Raw genomic sequence first — 17690 nt, forward strand, 5'->3', positions numbered from 1 at the left:
ATTATTATTATTATTATTATTATTATTATTGTTGTTGTTATTGTTATCGTTATTGTTATTGTTATTGCTATTATTATATCTTGAGTTGTTTTTATTGTTATTCTTGTTATTATTGCCACCACTATTGTTATTCATTGGAAATTTTTTATACATGGATAGGCCAGTATTGAAATGGTTAGAAGTATTGGCTTGATAATAGTTATTCTTGAACAATTGTTGGTAATCAAAATGACTATTATTTAAAGTGTTTTCCATTTTTTCTAATCAGTTTCTTATTAGCTTGATAACTCAATGAGTTAATTTCTTAATCCCTTTTATTCTTCAATCGAACTGAAAAAACAAGAATAAAAAATTGGATTTTAACTTTCACTTTCTAAGGCATCGCGTATAAAAACAACATCAAAGCTTAATTTGACACGTGTTTCCAGTATTAAACTGTTTTGGAGTTTATGTCATACAATAAGCATGTGACTTTACATACTTAATATCAAACAAAGGTCCAAAAATACGATTTTTCTATTAATTAGTAGTAGATGAATAGAATATTGATTAAATATAGAAGTATGTTTACAATAAATAGCCAGAGATCTTTATAATACAAAATAAAGTGACAGGTGTATAAAAAAAATGGAAAAGGAATGCAATAACAATAGTACATAAGGAAAAAAACAAACTAAGTTCATCTCTACTGTGTTCAGTGATTCATAACAACCTCTTTTCCAGGTTCCCACTCCTTAATATTCTTTTTAATATTAAACCAATATTTTAATTTGATGGTTTCTTTGATAATCTGTTTTAATAGACTTTTTCTTTCAGTTGAGTTGGGTGAGCTAGTTAAACTATTGAAACTTGAGTATAGTTCATTTAATTTCAGCTCACAATTTTTAATTTTTCCATTATTTTTTTGATTTAGTATTTTTAAGTTCTTCTCATTTTCACAATTTTCAATTTCTTCACAAGTCTCATATATTTCCATCAAAATTGATGAATCAAGGTTTTTCATCTTCTCTAGATTGACACTATTGCTATTGGTATTAGTATTTTTGTTTTCCTTATCATTTATCAAATCAATATTATTTAGTAGCAAAAAATACTGTGAACGAGTTAGTGGTGATTTCAAAGTCGAATATGCTTTATTCACAAACGATGAAAACTCATCGATTTTATCTTGAAGTAGTTTCTGGTTTTCAACACTATTGCTGCTTAAATTCAATTGATTTGAACCAATCAACATATCAGGGTGGTTGATCGATTGTAATTTGAGATATTCGTTTCTTAAAGTCCGTAAATTGATTAAAAACTCGTCACTGGGCAAACCACCTTTGGGAAAAGTCTTTGGAAAAATCTTGAAGTAGTTTTCATTTTTTCCAGTCTTGATACTCAAACACCTGGATATTCTTGTCTTTAATATCGACAGTCTCAATAACAAAACAGATGAACTTGGTGGAATTACAAGCCTAGAGGCTAACATCCTGTTGTATGTTGGAAACATCTTGCAATAAAAATTAAGCAAAATAAGCAAAATAAGCTGAGTAATAATTGGAGATGGAAACCAAGAAAAAAACGGCTTTATATGTGTTGAGCAGAGCTGGGTGCAAGTTAAAAGCCTTCCCGATTCGGCTAATCTCCGCCAGCTCCAGCTGAGTCAGACCCCGTTTTCAAATGAAGACCCCTCTTCCAGATGCAGCTCCAATTTGAAGGTTGCGTTGCCCACGCAATTATGCACGCAACTTATATTGTACACCGTGATTCGTGCACGATATTTTATGCACGTCTATAGTGCGTAACTTACACAGTCAGCACAATCTGCGCAGCTTCCTAGCTGATCTGCATCAATTCCTTTCCTCATCACCATCTGCTGTCTGTTTGATCTTCTTTATTTGTTTTGGTTGCAATAGCCTGTTGTTTTTATTGTTTTTGCTATCTTCTGGACTGCTTTTGTTTCTTTGCTATATTTACATCTGCATTTTTGTTCTGCTCTTTCGGTTTGCTTTATGTTTCTCTTCCAGAAAACCATGCCTGCCAAAAAGTCATCACCTTCTGATATTAACCTACAAAAGATCTCCACTATCTTATCCAAGGGAAAGGATGCTAAAATCATAGTAATGGTAGGTGCAGGTATATCTGCTACATCTGATGGCGAGCCTTTGATTCCCGACTTTAGATCTCCTGGAACTGGTTTGTTTTACAACTTGAAAAAACTAGATCTACCTTATCCTGAAGCTGTCTTTGATATTGAATTTTTCAGAGAAAACCCAATGCCATTTTTTACTCTCTGTAAAGCCTTGCATCCATCTTTGGTTAATTTTATTCCTACAAGGTTTCATTTTTTTTTGAAATTACTAAATGACAAAACTAATTTAATTCGAATTTTTACTCAAAATATTGATTGTTTAGAAAGAATAGCAGGAATTCCAGAAGAAAAGATTGTTGAAGCCCATGGATCTTTTGCTTCAAATCACTGCATTAAATGTAATAAAAAATACGATGATTCTAACATAATTATTGATGCTGTTAACAAAAAACAACCACCTCTATGCACTCAAACTGGTTGTGATGGCTATATAAAACCTTCCATTGTCTTTTATGGTGAATCTTTGCCTGAAAGGTTTCATACTTGCGCTGATTCTGATTTTGATCAAGATATTGATTTGGCAATAGTTGCTGGGACATCCTTAGCTGTTTATCCCTTTGCAAATTTAGCTTCAGAAGTTAGCAAATCTTGTCAAAGAGTATTAATTAATAACGAAAAAGTTGGAGCTTTCAAATCACATCCAAGGAAAAAAGATATACTATCAATTGGTGATTGTGATAAAATTGCTGATTCTCTTGCAGCTTTATGTGGTTGGAAAAATGAATTAGATGAACTAATCTTAAATGCTCATACTTCTTTGAATAAACAAAAGGGAGAAGAGGAATCTGAAAATCTTAATAACATACTTAAAACAATTCAGAATGATTTGATTGAAACTCAAGTTGCTGACCTTGAAAATGCATTCACCAACCTTAAAGTTGACAATAATTCAAAAACCACTAAACAATCTGAAGACCCAAAAGAACAAAAAGTCCCAAAAGAGTCCAAAGCTCAGAAAACTCCCTAAAGACTTTAAAGATTCAAAAAAAATATCATGAATCACCCTATTAACTTGTTCAAATTTAATTAAAAAATTTATTAGAAAATTTTTGATATTGTTTAAATTTCTTGTCATTTTGGATTGCTGCTTAAGATTTCAACTTTTCTTCTTTTATTGTTATTGCTGTTTTTTGTTTCGTGTTGACATACCATCCAAATTTTTTCTTTATCTTTGTACTGACTCACATTTGAAATATACAAAACTTAATTTAAGGTAAAAAAAATTTTTTTGGATTTGATTCTAAAAAGTATTAATTTGATTTCCTTATATTTTAACGCCCCATATTTAACGTCAAATGCCTTTTCCAGCAGTTGCAGTACATATTTGATTTTTTTGTGTCTTTTTTACTATTCACCATCAAAAACAACTTGAATCAACATAAATTGCTGTTTTAAGTGCTTTGAGTGTTTCTCTTTCTTCTTAATTGTTAATCTTATTATCCTGCAAATAAATAATCTTTATGTTTCCTAGTTCTTTGGTATTTCCGATTTTAGAAATTTCATTTTTCAGCGAGTTCAATTTAATTAAATTAACTAATTTTGACAAATTCTCAATTTTATAAATCAAGTTGTTAGCAAGGTTCAATTTTTTTTAATGCAATTAACTTTGAAAATCCTTTAATATTTTCGATAAAGTTATAACTCAAGCTAAGAGTTGTGAAATTGACTAATTTATCAAAATTTCCAATCGTTTTTAGAATTTTATTATTTAATAAATCCAAGCTAGTCAAATTATTGAATACATCCAAATTTTCGATCCTATTAATTTCGTTCATTGGTAAACTCAAGTTATTTAAATTAACCAAGAAATCAACGTTTTCAACTTTACTCATTTTATTTTTTGATAAATCCAAATACTCTAGATTGATCAGATTGTCTGGGTTTTCAATTTTTTGATGTGGGTGTTTGATATTGATATTTATTTTATATTCCTCAATTTATTACATTTTTTAATTTCAACTGCTTGTGCATCAATAATGTTTAAAATACCACAAAACATCATATTTTTATCGTTTAAATTAAATAGTGCAATAGTTCCGTTCAATTTAAGTAAATAACAACCATTCAGATTGAATTCAATAAAATTTTCATAAATTTGTTGATTGAGATCACTAGGGTATGTGTGGCCAAAAAAAGAATGATCAGAGAAAACGTAATCAATTTTATTTGGTCCATGAAAATCAGTACAATATGATGGTGCTTTTCTGCTTGAAATGAAAAAAAAAGTAAATTTTTGTATTTCATATCTGTGTTGATATCCAAAAAAAACAAACGGTAATCTGTTTGAGACTGCGAATTACTTGAAATCAACTGTCCAATCCTATCAATATTTTCAAAATGTTTGTCGCTCAATGAAGGAGCACTGTCAATAAAAATATAAAATTTTCCCCATTTATTTGACCTTGCTGATAGTAATTGATTTACCACATCAAAAGTATTTCATCTGAATTTTCAAAAAAATATCTTGAATTTTGGCAAAAATTTAATAATTGGGACTGGAATAGATAAAAGTCATCAGAATGAATCTTTAGAGTTGGTTTTTTCCAACACATTAAAGCCCATCTTTTATCTTGAGCAAACAGATAAATCAATGTTACATCTTTGAATAATGTTTTTGATACAGAAAATTTAATTGAATTACTATCTGATAAGATGAATAACCATGATTTATCGATTGTTAGCTTCATGAATATCATATCAACCAATTAAATAGACATCGCATCATTAAAAAACTTGCCTGATGATATAATTTTTGGTTTATTTAAATCATCTTGAACTGTTAGTAAAGATAGTTCTTGAATATCCATTTTCTAAAGTAAATTAGTGAATTCCTTGATTTGATGAGGGATAAGGAATAGAACAATGAATAGCAGAAGAATAGAAGGACAGTAATCATTAAATTTAAACCACAAATTAGCAATCAACCAACAACATTGTTAAAGACAAACTGGTGTTAGGTTCAGCATACTTGGCTTGAAAAAGACCTATGTAGTCTCTCGAGTCCCAGTCATAAACCTGACCTCAATCAAATGACTTTTTAATCTAATCAGAATAATCATAGAAAGGATTTAGCAAAACAAAATAAGCCCAATTGTTCTTGATGGTTTGTGTTAAGTCATTTCAATTGGAACTCAGATTGAAATCAAGCCTTCACAAACATTTATAAAAATTTCATTACCCGACTGGTTAATTTAAAGCCAAAATCTAGTACAACAGGGCCTTTTTGATGTTCCCTATTGTGTAATAGCTGTCGATACCGGCTTATGCGCAAGAAAGCTGTAGCAAATTTTCATTTTTGCAGGCTATAAAACCTCTTTTGAGAGTACTTCAGAAAGCTATTTATATTGAGATATAACATCAATGCTTTTGCGAGAAATTTATTTAAATTATTTGTGAATGCAGTGTTACGAATGATACTATATTGCATAGATACTTTGTAAGAGAAATGCTTTGTATTTATATTACATTGAACGATGAAATCTTATGGTAGTTTCATAAGTTGGGTTTTTACTTCCGACTCAAATTATGGTTTTTTGTTTTATACCACAGATTAATCCGTAAACCCCAAAATAACAAGATAGATAATAATTGGAATATTTTTCTCAATAACTTATTATTATCCTTACTGTGTTCCATTGAGATATTGCACAACTAGTGTGTAAAACAAAGAAAACTTTCATAAAACATTAGTAAAAATATTTCCTAGTAAAAATTATGTTTGCTAATAGCATACTTTATTGGCTTATTTCTGTTTAAAAATCAGAACACTTAGCAAACTAACTCTTGAACAGTCCTTTGGATAAAAACACTTTATATCAAATCATTACCATTTAAACATCAACAAAATCATCAATAATAGTCAAAGAATCTGCTGAATCAATTATTTATAATAACATTAAATAATAATGCTTTTTTTTTACAAAACTTTATGGCAATGCTTGAAAGAAATAATTAAAGTTGCAATTTTAGTTGATAAAATCACAAAAAACTATGCATTGGAGCGTCTTATTTCTAGCTGAAGCCTTTCTACAAATCCTAATGATGTCTCCATTAAGTACTCATATTATGCCCAGCTTGATTTAATATTGCTATTGCAATCAAAATTTAGCACATATTTAATTAACTTGTCCAGAAAACTGACTGAATAAAATAAATTTCACAATCCCTAATACTGTAGTTGTTACAGAAATACAACTATAAACAATCAACTATGTTAATTTCTCAGTTCACAACCCTTTTAATGAATACACAAAACAATCTTTTCTATTATTATCGAAATAGAACCCTAAGAAAATTTTATTGTAGATTAAGTTTCCTTCTCTAGCCCGAATTTATCCAGATTTATGTAATTGCTGGGATTTTACAAAATTGTAATTAACACATCTTTGAATTATGTTTTATTAAACAAATTATTTCACCATTAATCAATATTTTTAAACAATTTTTGAACCTAAATTTCATAAACAACATAAGTTCTCTTGTTTATAAAGCCCGCCGTTATTATACACCAAAATCATCGTCAAAATCCAAGTCCCAACTAAATATTCAAGCATCTGCACATACCTAATAGAATATGTACTTGTTGACTTTACTTTAATTTAAACAAATAAATTCAAATTAATACCAAAAAGCGCTTGCTCCAGAAAATAAATATTCTAAACACTAAAAAGGATTTATAAAAAAATAATGCTCATCCAACCGTCTTTTCTCAATATGTTTTTACTATTAAGATTTTATGTTTAAAATTTTAAAAGCAATGAATATTACTGCCAAAAAAAAAATAAAAAAAACAAACAAATCTCTCAAAACATTACTAGTTATACTTCAACAATGTTAAGAGAAATTCATAAAGATCACTTTCATATTGATCAATCTTGATTTCTTTTCAAAACTGTCAAAATTTTTTGCCAGCCTTATGATAACCGCAATTTAATAGATAAAACATATCGCTAAACAAGTGTATCTATAACCAAAATCCCATACTATTATCTTTTGAATCGATTATTTAAATTAAGCAATGTCAAGACCAACTGATAACCATTGTGTTATCTTCATTTTTCATTTTCTTCCTTGTATTCATAAACCACACAACAAATTATAAACTAAATAATTTACAAGTAAAAATAAATTTAGTCAAACACACTCTATTGAATAACTATATCTAAGGCATAATGTAACTGATTAATATGTATATTTCTTGCAGTTGCTATATTTGTCAGCACAAAACTTGAATCCATACCTGAGCACTTTTCATTGGACCTGCTGTTTAATATTTAGTCTTTCTCCATCAGATATTTAAATTATCATCCAGTTTATATTTTGTCAAATCACAACTTATCTTCAACATTCATTTACCATAAGCACTTGCACTCTTTGATTGAAACTGGAAAATCTTCAAAAGATCATAATAATCAGAAAATTCTCATTATTATGTAATTTTCAATCTTACCATTTTTCAAATTACATAATTAAAAGAGAGTGTTTTTTTTAAAATCCAATTACAGTATTTTCTGGTATAATACGGGATTGACAGCAGTCTCAATATTAATATCATCCACAGCAATTCATACTTTACTCTCATATACGCTCAGGTATCCTTAGATAATCCACCTCGAATACAATTATTACTCTTTCACAACTGCAACAGTTCGATCCAACTTAATTTCAAATGATCTTTGACAAACATCATTGAACTATACCAACACAACACAACACAAACATCATAAAAATACATGCCTCATATCAAAATTTAATTCAATAAACACTAAATAGCACTTGAATAATTTTTCTATTACTTCTGTTGTAACTATTTTGAGTGTTTTTCGTATTCAAATAATATTGAAAATGTAAAGCAATATAAAGTGTTTAGAACATTCAAATATACCAACAATCATAATACAATCGAATTTGAAAAAAAGTTTAATATTCTATCTGATGATTTTTTTGATTATTCATAACACAAATAATTCAGAACCTTACTGTTGTTTTTCTTTTTATAAAAAAGATTTTATAACTATCAATATATCTCTTAAATCACAAAAAATTAGCTTGAAAATAATCCCATCGCAATTCTTATGATCCATACATATATCAGTCTAACTGACTAATAATGTAAAAAAAACAACTTCAAATCTATTATTCCATTTAACTATTATTAATACATTCATATATATGACACCAATAGTTTTTGTATTCAAATTCATGGTTAATTTTCCAATATATACCAGCTCCAATTGGTGTTAAACAAATCTAAATCAAATTTTATTTATTTACTATCCAAATTGCCATAATATTCTCAGATTTGAACTATTGTAAAACAATAAGCTAATTGTAAAATATAGAATTATAAACAAAATATGATCTTTAACATGAGCAAAAAGCCCAATGCAACTCATAAAAATCGGGTTTTTCATAAATAATTGCTACTTCAATTTTGTCAAAATTAAAACTCAATCAATATAACGTGCAAGTTATTATCAAACTATCAACATCAAATAATATTATCAATGCACCAATAAAAATCACTATCGTGTACCTAGAAGACAATAATTTTGTGAGTTGTTCAAAACCAAAACCAAATAATAATTTATAAACATCTTATGTATCTCCATAATTTTGTGCAAGAGCTTTTTATTTTCTAATCTTGATAAGCAAAAAAACCCTGGTTTAGTATAAGTTAACTTCATATAATTTAACCAATAGATTTTAAACATTTTTATCGGCAAATATTTTTATTATTTTCCCTTGAACTTCATGTCCGATTCAAACATAAGTCAGCCAGATTTCATTAATATTATTACTGATATTGGTGATGTTCCATGAAATATACATCAGCAGTGTCAATTACTGTCCGTGCAAATGAATCATTATCAATCTTATCTTGTTCATAGACACTGTATTTTTATAATCAAGGCCATCACAGTAATTTTATGTGAAACAAATATGGACACTATTGAATAATTGTACTTTCAAACCAAACGGTATTGAAATCCAATATTACCATTCAATTTTCATTAAATGAAAAAAAAATAAAAACATTTCTAAAACAGAACTCAAAAAAATTGACGTAATTAAAAAAAAGTAATAGTAAAAAAAGTAGAAATAAATTTTTTCAAATCTTATGATTTTGTTTTGTTAAAATTTATAGCCAATATATTTATAGATTGATAAACCCAGATAATATAGTATTTCTGAAATTTTATTTTATTTTTGATATTGATATTGATATTGGTAATTGTATCAACTTTTCTTATCACTTTTTCATTTGAATAATATTTTCTCTTTATCACTATTCAGTTTAAATAGCAGACAATCTTGATGTAATATACATGCACCTAGTTCTGTATACCATTTATAGCAACTGCCACTTTCTAACAGCTGTCAGCTTTGAGGGTGCTAACAATCCAACAGCTTTTCTGGTTCTCAGCACATTCTTGATACAACAAAGATTTCTGATGCAAACAAGAAATCAAGATAAACCAATTCTATACAGATGCCGATGTTTATATGTTCTCTATTCTCAGCTCCTACGTTTGCGGGATGGAAGAATAAGAACCAACTCCACCAGGAATCTGCTGAGTGAGGAATTGTCCAATAATACCACGTCCCGTTGGGTGGGTTTGAGCTTGACCTATTCTTTAGCTACTGTTGTTGTTTTTAATTTGAAGAGGTTATTAATTTCAATCTCGATCGCTGAAGATTGTGTTGTGCTATCAGAAATACAGAAATACAGCAATATAGCCTAATACAAGAAATCAAGACATTTTTAAACGGGTGGTTAATGGTACACATTCAAACACTATCTCACAGTAATTTACACAATCTGACAATCAACAAAATAATTAAGCCATTTTTTGACAAAAGGATTTGCTATTTGGGGCTATTTAGGAAAACTCAATTGAACCTTTCTAAAATTGAGATAATGGTCCAGTTCAGCCTTTTGATGGTCGTCACTGGACTATGGGATCTATTCAATATGTAATAAGTCTCTCTATATTAGCTAGGATGGAACACCAGTCTTTGGTTATTACTGGGTTCTGTCTATATATTATTATTGGTGAATAATATGTATTTAGCTATTTATATTAAAACTTATTCCTTGATTCCTTTTTTTTTATAATTATTCTTGTCTTCTGCCTCTTTTATATTGTCAAGTAGATACTTGATTTGGGGCAATTAGTACTTGTGGCTAAAGCACGATTTGGGCTGAAACCTGTTGAACTGAGACAAAGTGTATTACCTAACAAAGTCATGTGTTAGTGGAATAATGATTCGAGCTCGATGGTCGAAGAAAAAGAAAAGAATAATTTGTTGTTTTAGTTTCGTCAAGCGAACGAAACTTGGTCCGACTATTTATAGCAAAACTTATCCGTATCCGAGATACGGATACGAAATGTATGGATAGGATAAGCAATCCGCACGATAACACAAATACAAATCAGTTGTCTAAAAAGTTAGATTGTGGATAATTACGATTCCCAAATTTCAACAAACAGAATTGAAAACACCTGAACTCACCAATCAAAAATAGAAGTGTTTTTAGCGTTAAAGAAGACCGCTCAAAAGTTTAATTGTGGGCAAATACGAAGACAATTTTCAAAAATCTATTTTTAATTATTTAAAGGTTGTTATTGTTTGCTATACAATAGAGGCAAAGTTTATTTGAAAGATCTAGGTTATAATATAAGAAAACTTAGGAGAAATGACAGTGGTGGAATAAAAATAAAAATAACGATAAAATGTAAAAGAAAAAAGATCTGAGATGAACAATTAAATCCTCATGAATAAAAGCACAGCATGATAAAAAAAATGTAAACCAGTCATATATTTTCATGAGCGAATGCAAAATAACGACATTAAACCAAAACCAAAACAAAAAAATAACCAAATATTAATAAATGTGTTAAAAAAAAAGGGTCCCCTTTGAAAAAGAAGTATTTTTTTCTCATATTATTGAGATCCATGTCAATTTTTTCTTTTTCTTTTATTCATTGAAATTGAAATTGAAACCAATATCATTCATATCATTATTTGGCTTGTAATTTTTCATTGAATTGATGTGATAGCGCACAAAGTTTTTATTTTGCAAATCATTGGTACTTTCAATATACTTGAAAGCTTTATGTGATACCGAATTCCTTTTGACTTTTTCAATGTTTCTGCAAATTGAGATTGGATCATCATATAAAACGAGATGATCAATAAAATATTTCTTTTCGATTGAATATTCAGCTTCATTATTTGGGCTGTTAGTATGATAGTTGAGATTATTAGGATTCATATGGAATTCGTATGCTAATTGTTTTTGGTAATGTTCTTGGACTTTCAATTGTATTGAGTGTTTATTTGATTGAAAAAAATTCATAGATGACGTGAATTGAATCTAGGAAATTTCAATCGATTGGTGACTTGCAACTTTGAATTGATATTTGAAACGTGGAGAAATAGTCGATTTATATAATTTTTGAAATCAAGTTATCGTTCTCCAATTTATCAATGTAGAAGAGTATTAATATCAAGCCATGCTTAAAAGGTTGTTTTATAATCATTATCGTAGACTGCATCTTGCATAATATCAAGCAAACGGTTTATTGTTCATAATATAAAACAATAAAGTTAAGTTTATGAGTCCATCTTCCATTATTTAAAGTTTACAACTTTTTTCTGGTCGAGCCTCTACATTAAATAAGATCGTAAGCGCCTATAAATAGAAACGAAAAAAGCCCCCTTCAACACAGACCACACATTCAGACCCCAAGCACAAACCCCAATCACAAACCCCAATCACAAACCCCTCTTCCAGCCGCTCCGTGCCGCCATCCTCAATTTGCTTCTCTTTCTCGTCCATTCGTTGTTTCTGCTGCTTCTGCTTCCAGGTCTGCCTTCTATTCTGCTACCAGTTTTATTCTGCTCTTCCTGTGTTCTTCTTGCTGCCCTTTATCAACTTGCTTTCCTTTTCCTTTCTACTCTTTCGTATACCAGCCTTCATTCTTTGCTGCTGTGTGATTATATCTTAGCCAACTACCTTCAACTTAATTTTTAATTACTTAGATCACACACCCATATTATTTCATATTCATTTACAATGTTGCCCTTGTCTTTCAGAAATACTTTGCATAACCCAAATACCTACTTTCATAATTACCACTGTAATTATAGATCAATCCTAGATTCCACAAAAAACCTTAAATTCCCAACACAATTCAATAACTATACCAACAAAAAATTTTACTCAAATTTAAAGACCATTTCGAAAAATATCAATCTTTCTAATTATTCAAACAACTTGAGCAAACTCTCAAAAAATCACAACAATCATCAGCTACTATTAATCTCCTCAAATTTGAATTCTCAGTACAGAAATTTATCCTCCACTTATCTCACTCCTTCGATAATATCAACAAGATCCTTCTCGGTGATATCCATAACAAACTTGTCAAGGCTATTCTTCAAATTAATTAAAATTCCAATTGCCATAGGCGGCGGCTTTGCTGCTGTTGGCACCTTTATATTGTATAAAACAGAACAACTTTCAAACTATACTAAAGACCAATTTACCCACTTAAACAATCACATCATAACCTTTAAGGATTTCTCTTTAAACTACTTGAACCATCTAAACAACAACATGAAACAAAATATAAATGAAAGCCTAGATAGTTTCAATAGCTACCTTAGTTCTCATAATCTCGAAGATAACAATAGTGGTGATAACAATAGTGGTAACAACAACAGCAACAACAACGATAACAACAAAAAAAACTCTCCTGCAATTGCAACCGCTGCTGCTGCGTCTATCTCTTTAATAGTTGATAACGAAAATAATGACAACAAATCAGATTTTATTAAAGACCATTACGATGATGATAACGACACTGGTAATGATAATGATAATGATAACGACATTTCAAAGGACCGCACCGATCAACAAATCTTATCCATCACAAGAAGAATGATAGAAATTAGAAATTTATTAAATAAAATTGATAAATCTGATTCTTTGAAATTACCCTCAATTGTTGTCATTGGCTCTCAATCCTCTGGAAAATCCTCAGTCTTGGAATCAATCGTCGGCAGAGAATTTCTTCCAAAGGGCTCAAATATGGTTACAAGAAGACCCATAGAACTAACCTTAATCAATGATCCAACTTTAAACAATGAAATTGCAGAGTTTCCCGATTTAAAAATCGATAAACTATCTGATTTTAATGAAGTCTCAAGATTACTATTTGAACTAAACCTCGCTGTTCCCTCAAATAAAGCCATCACTGATGACCCAATTAGACTAACAATAAAATCACCAACTATTCCTGACTTGACTCTAGTAGACCTACCTGGCTACATCCAAATTCAATCTATTGATCAACCAGTAGAATTGAAAACTAAAATCAGAGATTTATGCTCAAAATACCTCAAACAACCAAACATAATCTTAGCAATTTCTTCTGCTGATGTCGATCTAGCCAACTCCTCTGCTTTACAAGCCGCTAAATCAATAGACCCAAATGGTGAAAGAACTATTGGTGTCATAACTAAAATGGATTTGGTTGATCCCTTTTCTGCAAGAGGTCTACTATTAAATAAAAAATACCCGCTAAAATTAGGATACGTTGGTGTTATAACTAAAATTCCAAAAACCAATTCAACCCCAACTTCTCTATTCTTGAAAAAGAAATCTAGCTCTGAATTATTTAATGACCTACAAAAAAATGAATTCGACTTCTTTAACATTCAAAATAAATCAACCTTTCAAAATTTAAATGTTGGTACCAAAAATTTGAAAAAAAAATTAATGAAAATTTTAGAATCCTCAATGTCTAATTCTTTAAATCCCACTCATGATGCCGTTCAACAGGAATTAGAAGATACTTCCTACAAATTTAAAGTGGAATTTAACGACCGTTTATTAACACCGGAAACTTATTTGGCCGCCACTTTAGATACTTTAAAGGTCTCTGTAAAAGAATTTAGTGAAAAATTTGGTAGAAATGAATTAAAATCTTTATTAAGAAGCGAATTGGACCAAAAAGTTTTAGATCTATTAGCTTTGAGATACTGGAATAAACCACCATCTTTGATTAATAATTATTCAAAAGTTAACAATGCCAATATAATTCTAAATAATACCAATGTTAATGCTAACAACTCAAATGGTATCAAATCTGGTACTTCCAATAACTCCAATTCTAAAAATAATGGTTTAATAACTTCAAGTGGTAATTCAATCGATAAATTTTCAACTTCAACATTTCAAGAACCAATTTTGGAAAATTTAGTTAATGCCGATGAAGATGATATTTATTGGCATCGCAAATTGGATTTAATAACTTCCTCATTAACTAAACTGGGGGTCGGTAGAATGTCCACTACATTAGTTACAGATTCATTATTAGATGAAATTAACAATATTATTAATTTAACTAATTTGAAAAGCCATCCAATTGCCAAGGACATTGTACTAAATTCTGCTATATCGGTTTTAAATGCAAGATACTATTCAACAGCCGATCAAGTTGAAAATTGTATTAAACCATACAAATTTGAGATCGATTTAGAAGATAGAGAGTGGGATAGTGCTAAAATTCATACAATCAAATTATTAAATGAGGAATTAAGACAGTGTAACGAAAATTATCAAGAGTTGAAAAAATCAGTTGGTACAAGAAAATTGAATCAAGTGACCAATTATCTATCAAATGATTTGCAACAAAATTCTGACAATTCATTCAAAAATAATATTATTGATAAAGATTCATTAGCGTTTTCTGCTACACTATTGCAAAGAGGTAGAGAAGCAGTTTTCCTAAAAGATAGGTGCAATTTGCTTAAAATGCGATTGCTAGCATTGAAATCAAGTCAATGTTCCAAAAAAGAGAATAAATATAAATGCCCAGAAATTTTTTTGAGTTCGGTTGTTGATAAAATTACTCAAACGTCTATATTATTTCTAAATGTGGAATTATTAAATGATTTTTATTACAATTTTCCAAGAGATTTGGATTTAAAATTAAGTGTTAACAGTTTATCAAAGGATGTCATTGAAAAGATAGCTAAAGAAGATCCAAGGATTAAAAGACATATTGAATTACAACAAAGAAAGGAGATGTTGGAGCTAGCATTAAGCAAAATAGAAAATGTTTTAGCAATACAAAAGACTAGGATTTTAGGGCCTCCAGGAAAAGATTCATTAAGATATTGGCGTCATAAAAATTGAAATTAATGCAAAAATGTTTATTTGAATTTTTGAATTTTAAATGTTTAGTATATACTTGTATGTTTGTTTGTTTATAATTATTTTGGTTGATTTCTGTAATAAAATATAAATTTATGTAAATTGAACTAATGAGGCTGGCAAAAAAACAACGAGTATATAGAAATATAAAACAAAAAGTATTATATTAATTTAACATAGAAAAGAATAATGAGAATCAAATGAGAATCAAATGAGAATCAAATGAGAATTAGAGATAACTAATCAAATAAAATAATAATAATTAAAAAAAAATTAAAAAAAATTAAAAAATAAATACAATCTAAAACTAAACTTAACGAATGTTATTTAATTTAATTTGGTTTCTATAAATTCTGTTTTCAAGATTTGTCGTACTTTCATCAATGTTTTGTAGTTGTTTATTTTGTTGATCGATTTGATTACCAGCAGTTAAAGCAATGTTTTTCAATCTATCAGCAGCCTTTGAAATTTCATTCAAGTTGTTATCCAATTCGACTTCAAGGTCATCATCTTCGGAATCATTTTCAAACTGATATCTTTTTGAAGCTTGTAAAGTCTTTTGTCTATTATATTTTTGAAAAGTGTCACTTTGAGTTTGGTTGTTATTGTTTTTTAAAGCATTTTGAATTCTACTGGTTGCAGAATACAATTGACCTCTTTGTTCTTCTCTTGTTGATTGAGATTGGATTTTGTCTGCCATCAATTCTTCTTCTTTTTGTCTCAATCTTCTTTTCGAAGTAAAAGGGTTATTAGCAGGTAATAATATACTACGATTAAGTCTACCCAAAGACGCAACTTTATCGTTTGCAATTTTATTTTGAGTATCAGCAAGAGATAAGTTTCTTTCAATGTTGAATAAAGTTTCAGACTGAGAACCCAATATACCAAGAGTGTTATTACCGGATACTTCAGCTTGCTTTGCCATTTCCAAAGTGTTTTTAGTTGAGGCCAAAGACTGTTGCTTAGTGAATTTGATTTCACCTTTAATACCTTCGACTTCATCATCTAATTCTTTTTGAGCTAATTCTTCGGGAGACAATTCTTTTTGTTGTTGTTGTTGGAAATTGTTTGGGTTGTTGAAATTTGAAACTGGAGCATTTAGATCATCTGGATCATAAGAGTCTGGATTATTGTAATTATTGTTATTGAAATTATTTTGGTTATTATAATTGTTATTATAATTGTTATTGTTGTTATAATTATTATTGCTGTTGTATGAATTTTGGTTTTGGTTTTGATTTGGATTATTGAACAATTCATTTTTTAAATTAGCAGTGTTGATTGTGGCAGTATCGCCATAAGGGTCATTGCGGTTTAAATTACTATTGCCGTTATTATTGTTACTACTGTTGATGTTATTGGCATATGGATTAGAAGAGTTTTGAGCTTCAGGTGGAGTGTAGACATAGGGAGTAAAGGGTTTTCTACCTTCATTTTTTTCCTTTGCATAGGACTTGAATTGGTTGAATTTGTTTTGACGATTAGAGGGCTGTTTCGTTTCTACACCCATCTTGGTTTGTACATAGGCTTTAACTTCGTTTTCATCATTGAAACTGGTTTCCTTCTTATATTTTTTAGAAAAAAGACCCATTTTTAGCTAAAAATTAGTGCAGTGTGTAATTAGAGGCGTCTAGAGAAAAGATAAAGCAAAAAAAGTAAAGAAAAATGTTCGAGTTATATATATCTGAGTATAATGTGGATTCGAATGTGGTTACTTTTATACCATACCTCTTTTCAAATTCCAAACCACTGTCATTTTCGTCTGTTTCACAGCCCCGAGATGGCCCGTGGCAGTGGTTCCCGATGTACTCGACCAGTAAAATGGGTTTTATGCATAAATATGCAAAAACTAAACACAAACTAAAAAAGCAAAAAGAGAACTCCGCGACGGGGAATTGAACCCCGGTCTACCACGCGACAAGCGGTAATTCTAGCCACTAAACTATCACGGATTTTGCCTGTTTTTGATTTAATCCATTTTAATTTGTTCCGTGTTTTTCTTGAAGAATTCAGTGCCCGCACAATGAGGCAGCAAGAACAAAAAATTGAATTCAACAATCCTGCAAGACAACTCTACCAACAGCTCGACCATTCAGTCTTCAAGAGACGAGTAATCTTGCTAAATGAAGCCACAGCATATCTCAACCAATGTCACAAAAGAAACAGAACCATCCCAGCACCTACATTCAGCACNATCAAAAAGGCCCTCCATCAAAAGATGATCCAAAAATGGAATAAAATATTTCACAAATAAAACCATAGTTCTCACTACGAAAAGGTAATCGCCAATTCCAACATCCCTCTATCAATCAAAGGACTACCCAC

General features: G+C 29.7%; 6 protein-coding genes and 1 non-coding gene across 7 annotated transcripts; 2 read left to right on the forward strand and 5 right to left on the reverse strand.

Annotated features, from left to right (window-relative positions):
• Positions 1-694: 694 nt before the first annotated feature.
• Positions 695-1402, reverse strand: JAC1 (J-type chaperone JAC1; the record flags this gene model as incomplete). Its single annotated transcript, XM_020189841.2, has 2 exons — positions 695-1167; positions 1225-1402. Coding segments are annotated over 2 exons (651 nt in total), but the record flags the coding sequence as incomplete, so codon positions are not given.
• Positions 1403-2051: 649 nt separating this feature from the next.
• HST2 (histone deacetylase HST2) lies at positions 2052-2906 on the forward strand (the record flags this gene model as incomplete). Its single annotated transcript, XM_020189724.1, has 1 exon — positions 2052-2906. A coding segment is annotated over one exon (855 nt), but the record flags the coding sequence as incomplete, so codon positions are not given.
• Positions 2907-3705: 799 nt separating this feature from the next.
• Positions 3706-4941, reverse strand: ASCRUDRAFT_10396 (uncharacterized protein; the record flags this gene model as incomplete). Its single annotated transcript, XM_020188581.1, has 4 exons — positions 3706-4010; positions 4408-4496; positions 4562-4774; positions 4850-4941. 4 exons carry the CDS (start codon positions 4939-4941, stop codon positions 3706-3708), a joined length of 699 nt encoding a protein of 232 aa, XP_020044673.1.
• A 6176-nt stretch (positions 4942-11117) lies between these two features.
• On the reverse strand, positions 11118-11498 carry ASCRUDRAFT_10397 (uncharacterized protein; the record flags this gene model as incomplete). Its single annotated transcript, XM_020188582.1, has 1 exon — positions 11118-11498. One exon carries the CDS (start codon positions 11496-11498, stop codon positions 11118-11120), a length of 381 nt encoding a protein of 126 aa, XP_020044674.1.
• A 1086-nt stretch (positions 11499-12584) lies between these two features.
• Positions 12585-15290, forward strand: MGM1 (dynamin-related GTPase MGM1; the record flags this gene model as incomplete). The annotated part of the gene is made up of 2 exons (XM_020190063.1): positions 12585-14286; positions 14425-15290. Coding segments are annotated over 2 exons (2568 nt in total), but the record flags the coding sequence as incomplete, so codon positions are not given.
• Positions 15291-15612: 322 nt separating this feature from the next.
• On the reverse strand, positions 15613-17081 carry ASCRUDRAFT_78047 (uncharacterized protein). Its single transcript, XM_020194114.1, has one exon. It carries the CDS (start codon positions 16954-16956, stop codon positions 15679-15681), a length of 1278 nt encoding a protein of 425 aa, XP_020044676.1. The 5' UTR covers positions 16957-17081; the 3' UTR covers positions 15613-15678.
• Positions 17082-17245: 164 nt separating this feature from the next.
• On the reverse strand, positions 17246-17317 carry ASCRUDRAFT_t168. Its single transcript has one exon. It is a non-coding gene; the product is annotated as a tRNA-Asp (tRNA).
• Between the last annotated feature and the right edge of the window lie 373 nt (positions 17318-17690).

This window comes from Ascoidea rubescens (assembly GCF_001661345.1).
Source record: "Ascoidea rubescens DSM 1968 unplaced genomic scaffold ASCRUscaffold_19, whole genome shotgun sequence".
Taxonomy (NCBI): domain Eukaryota; kingdom Fungi; phylum Ascomycota; class Saccharomycetes; order Ascoideales; family Ascoideaceae; genus Ascoidea; species Ascoidea rubescens.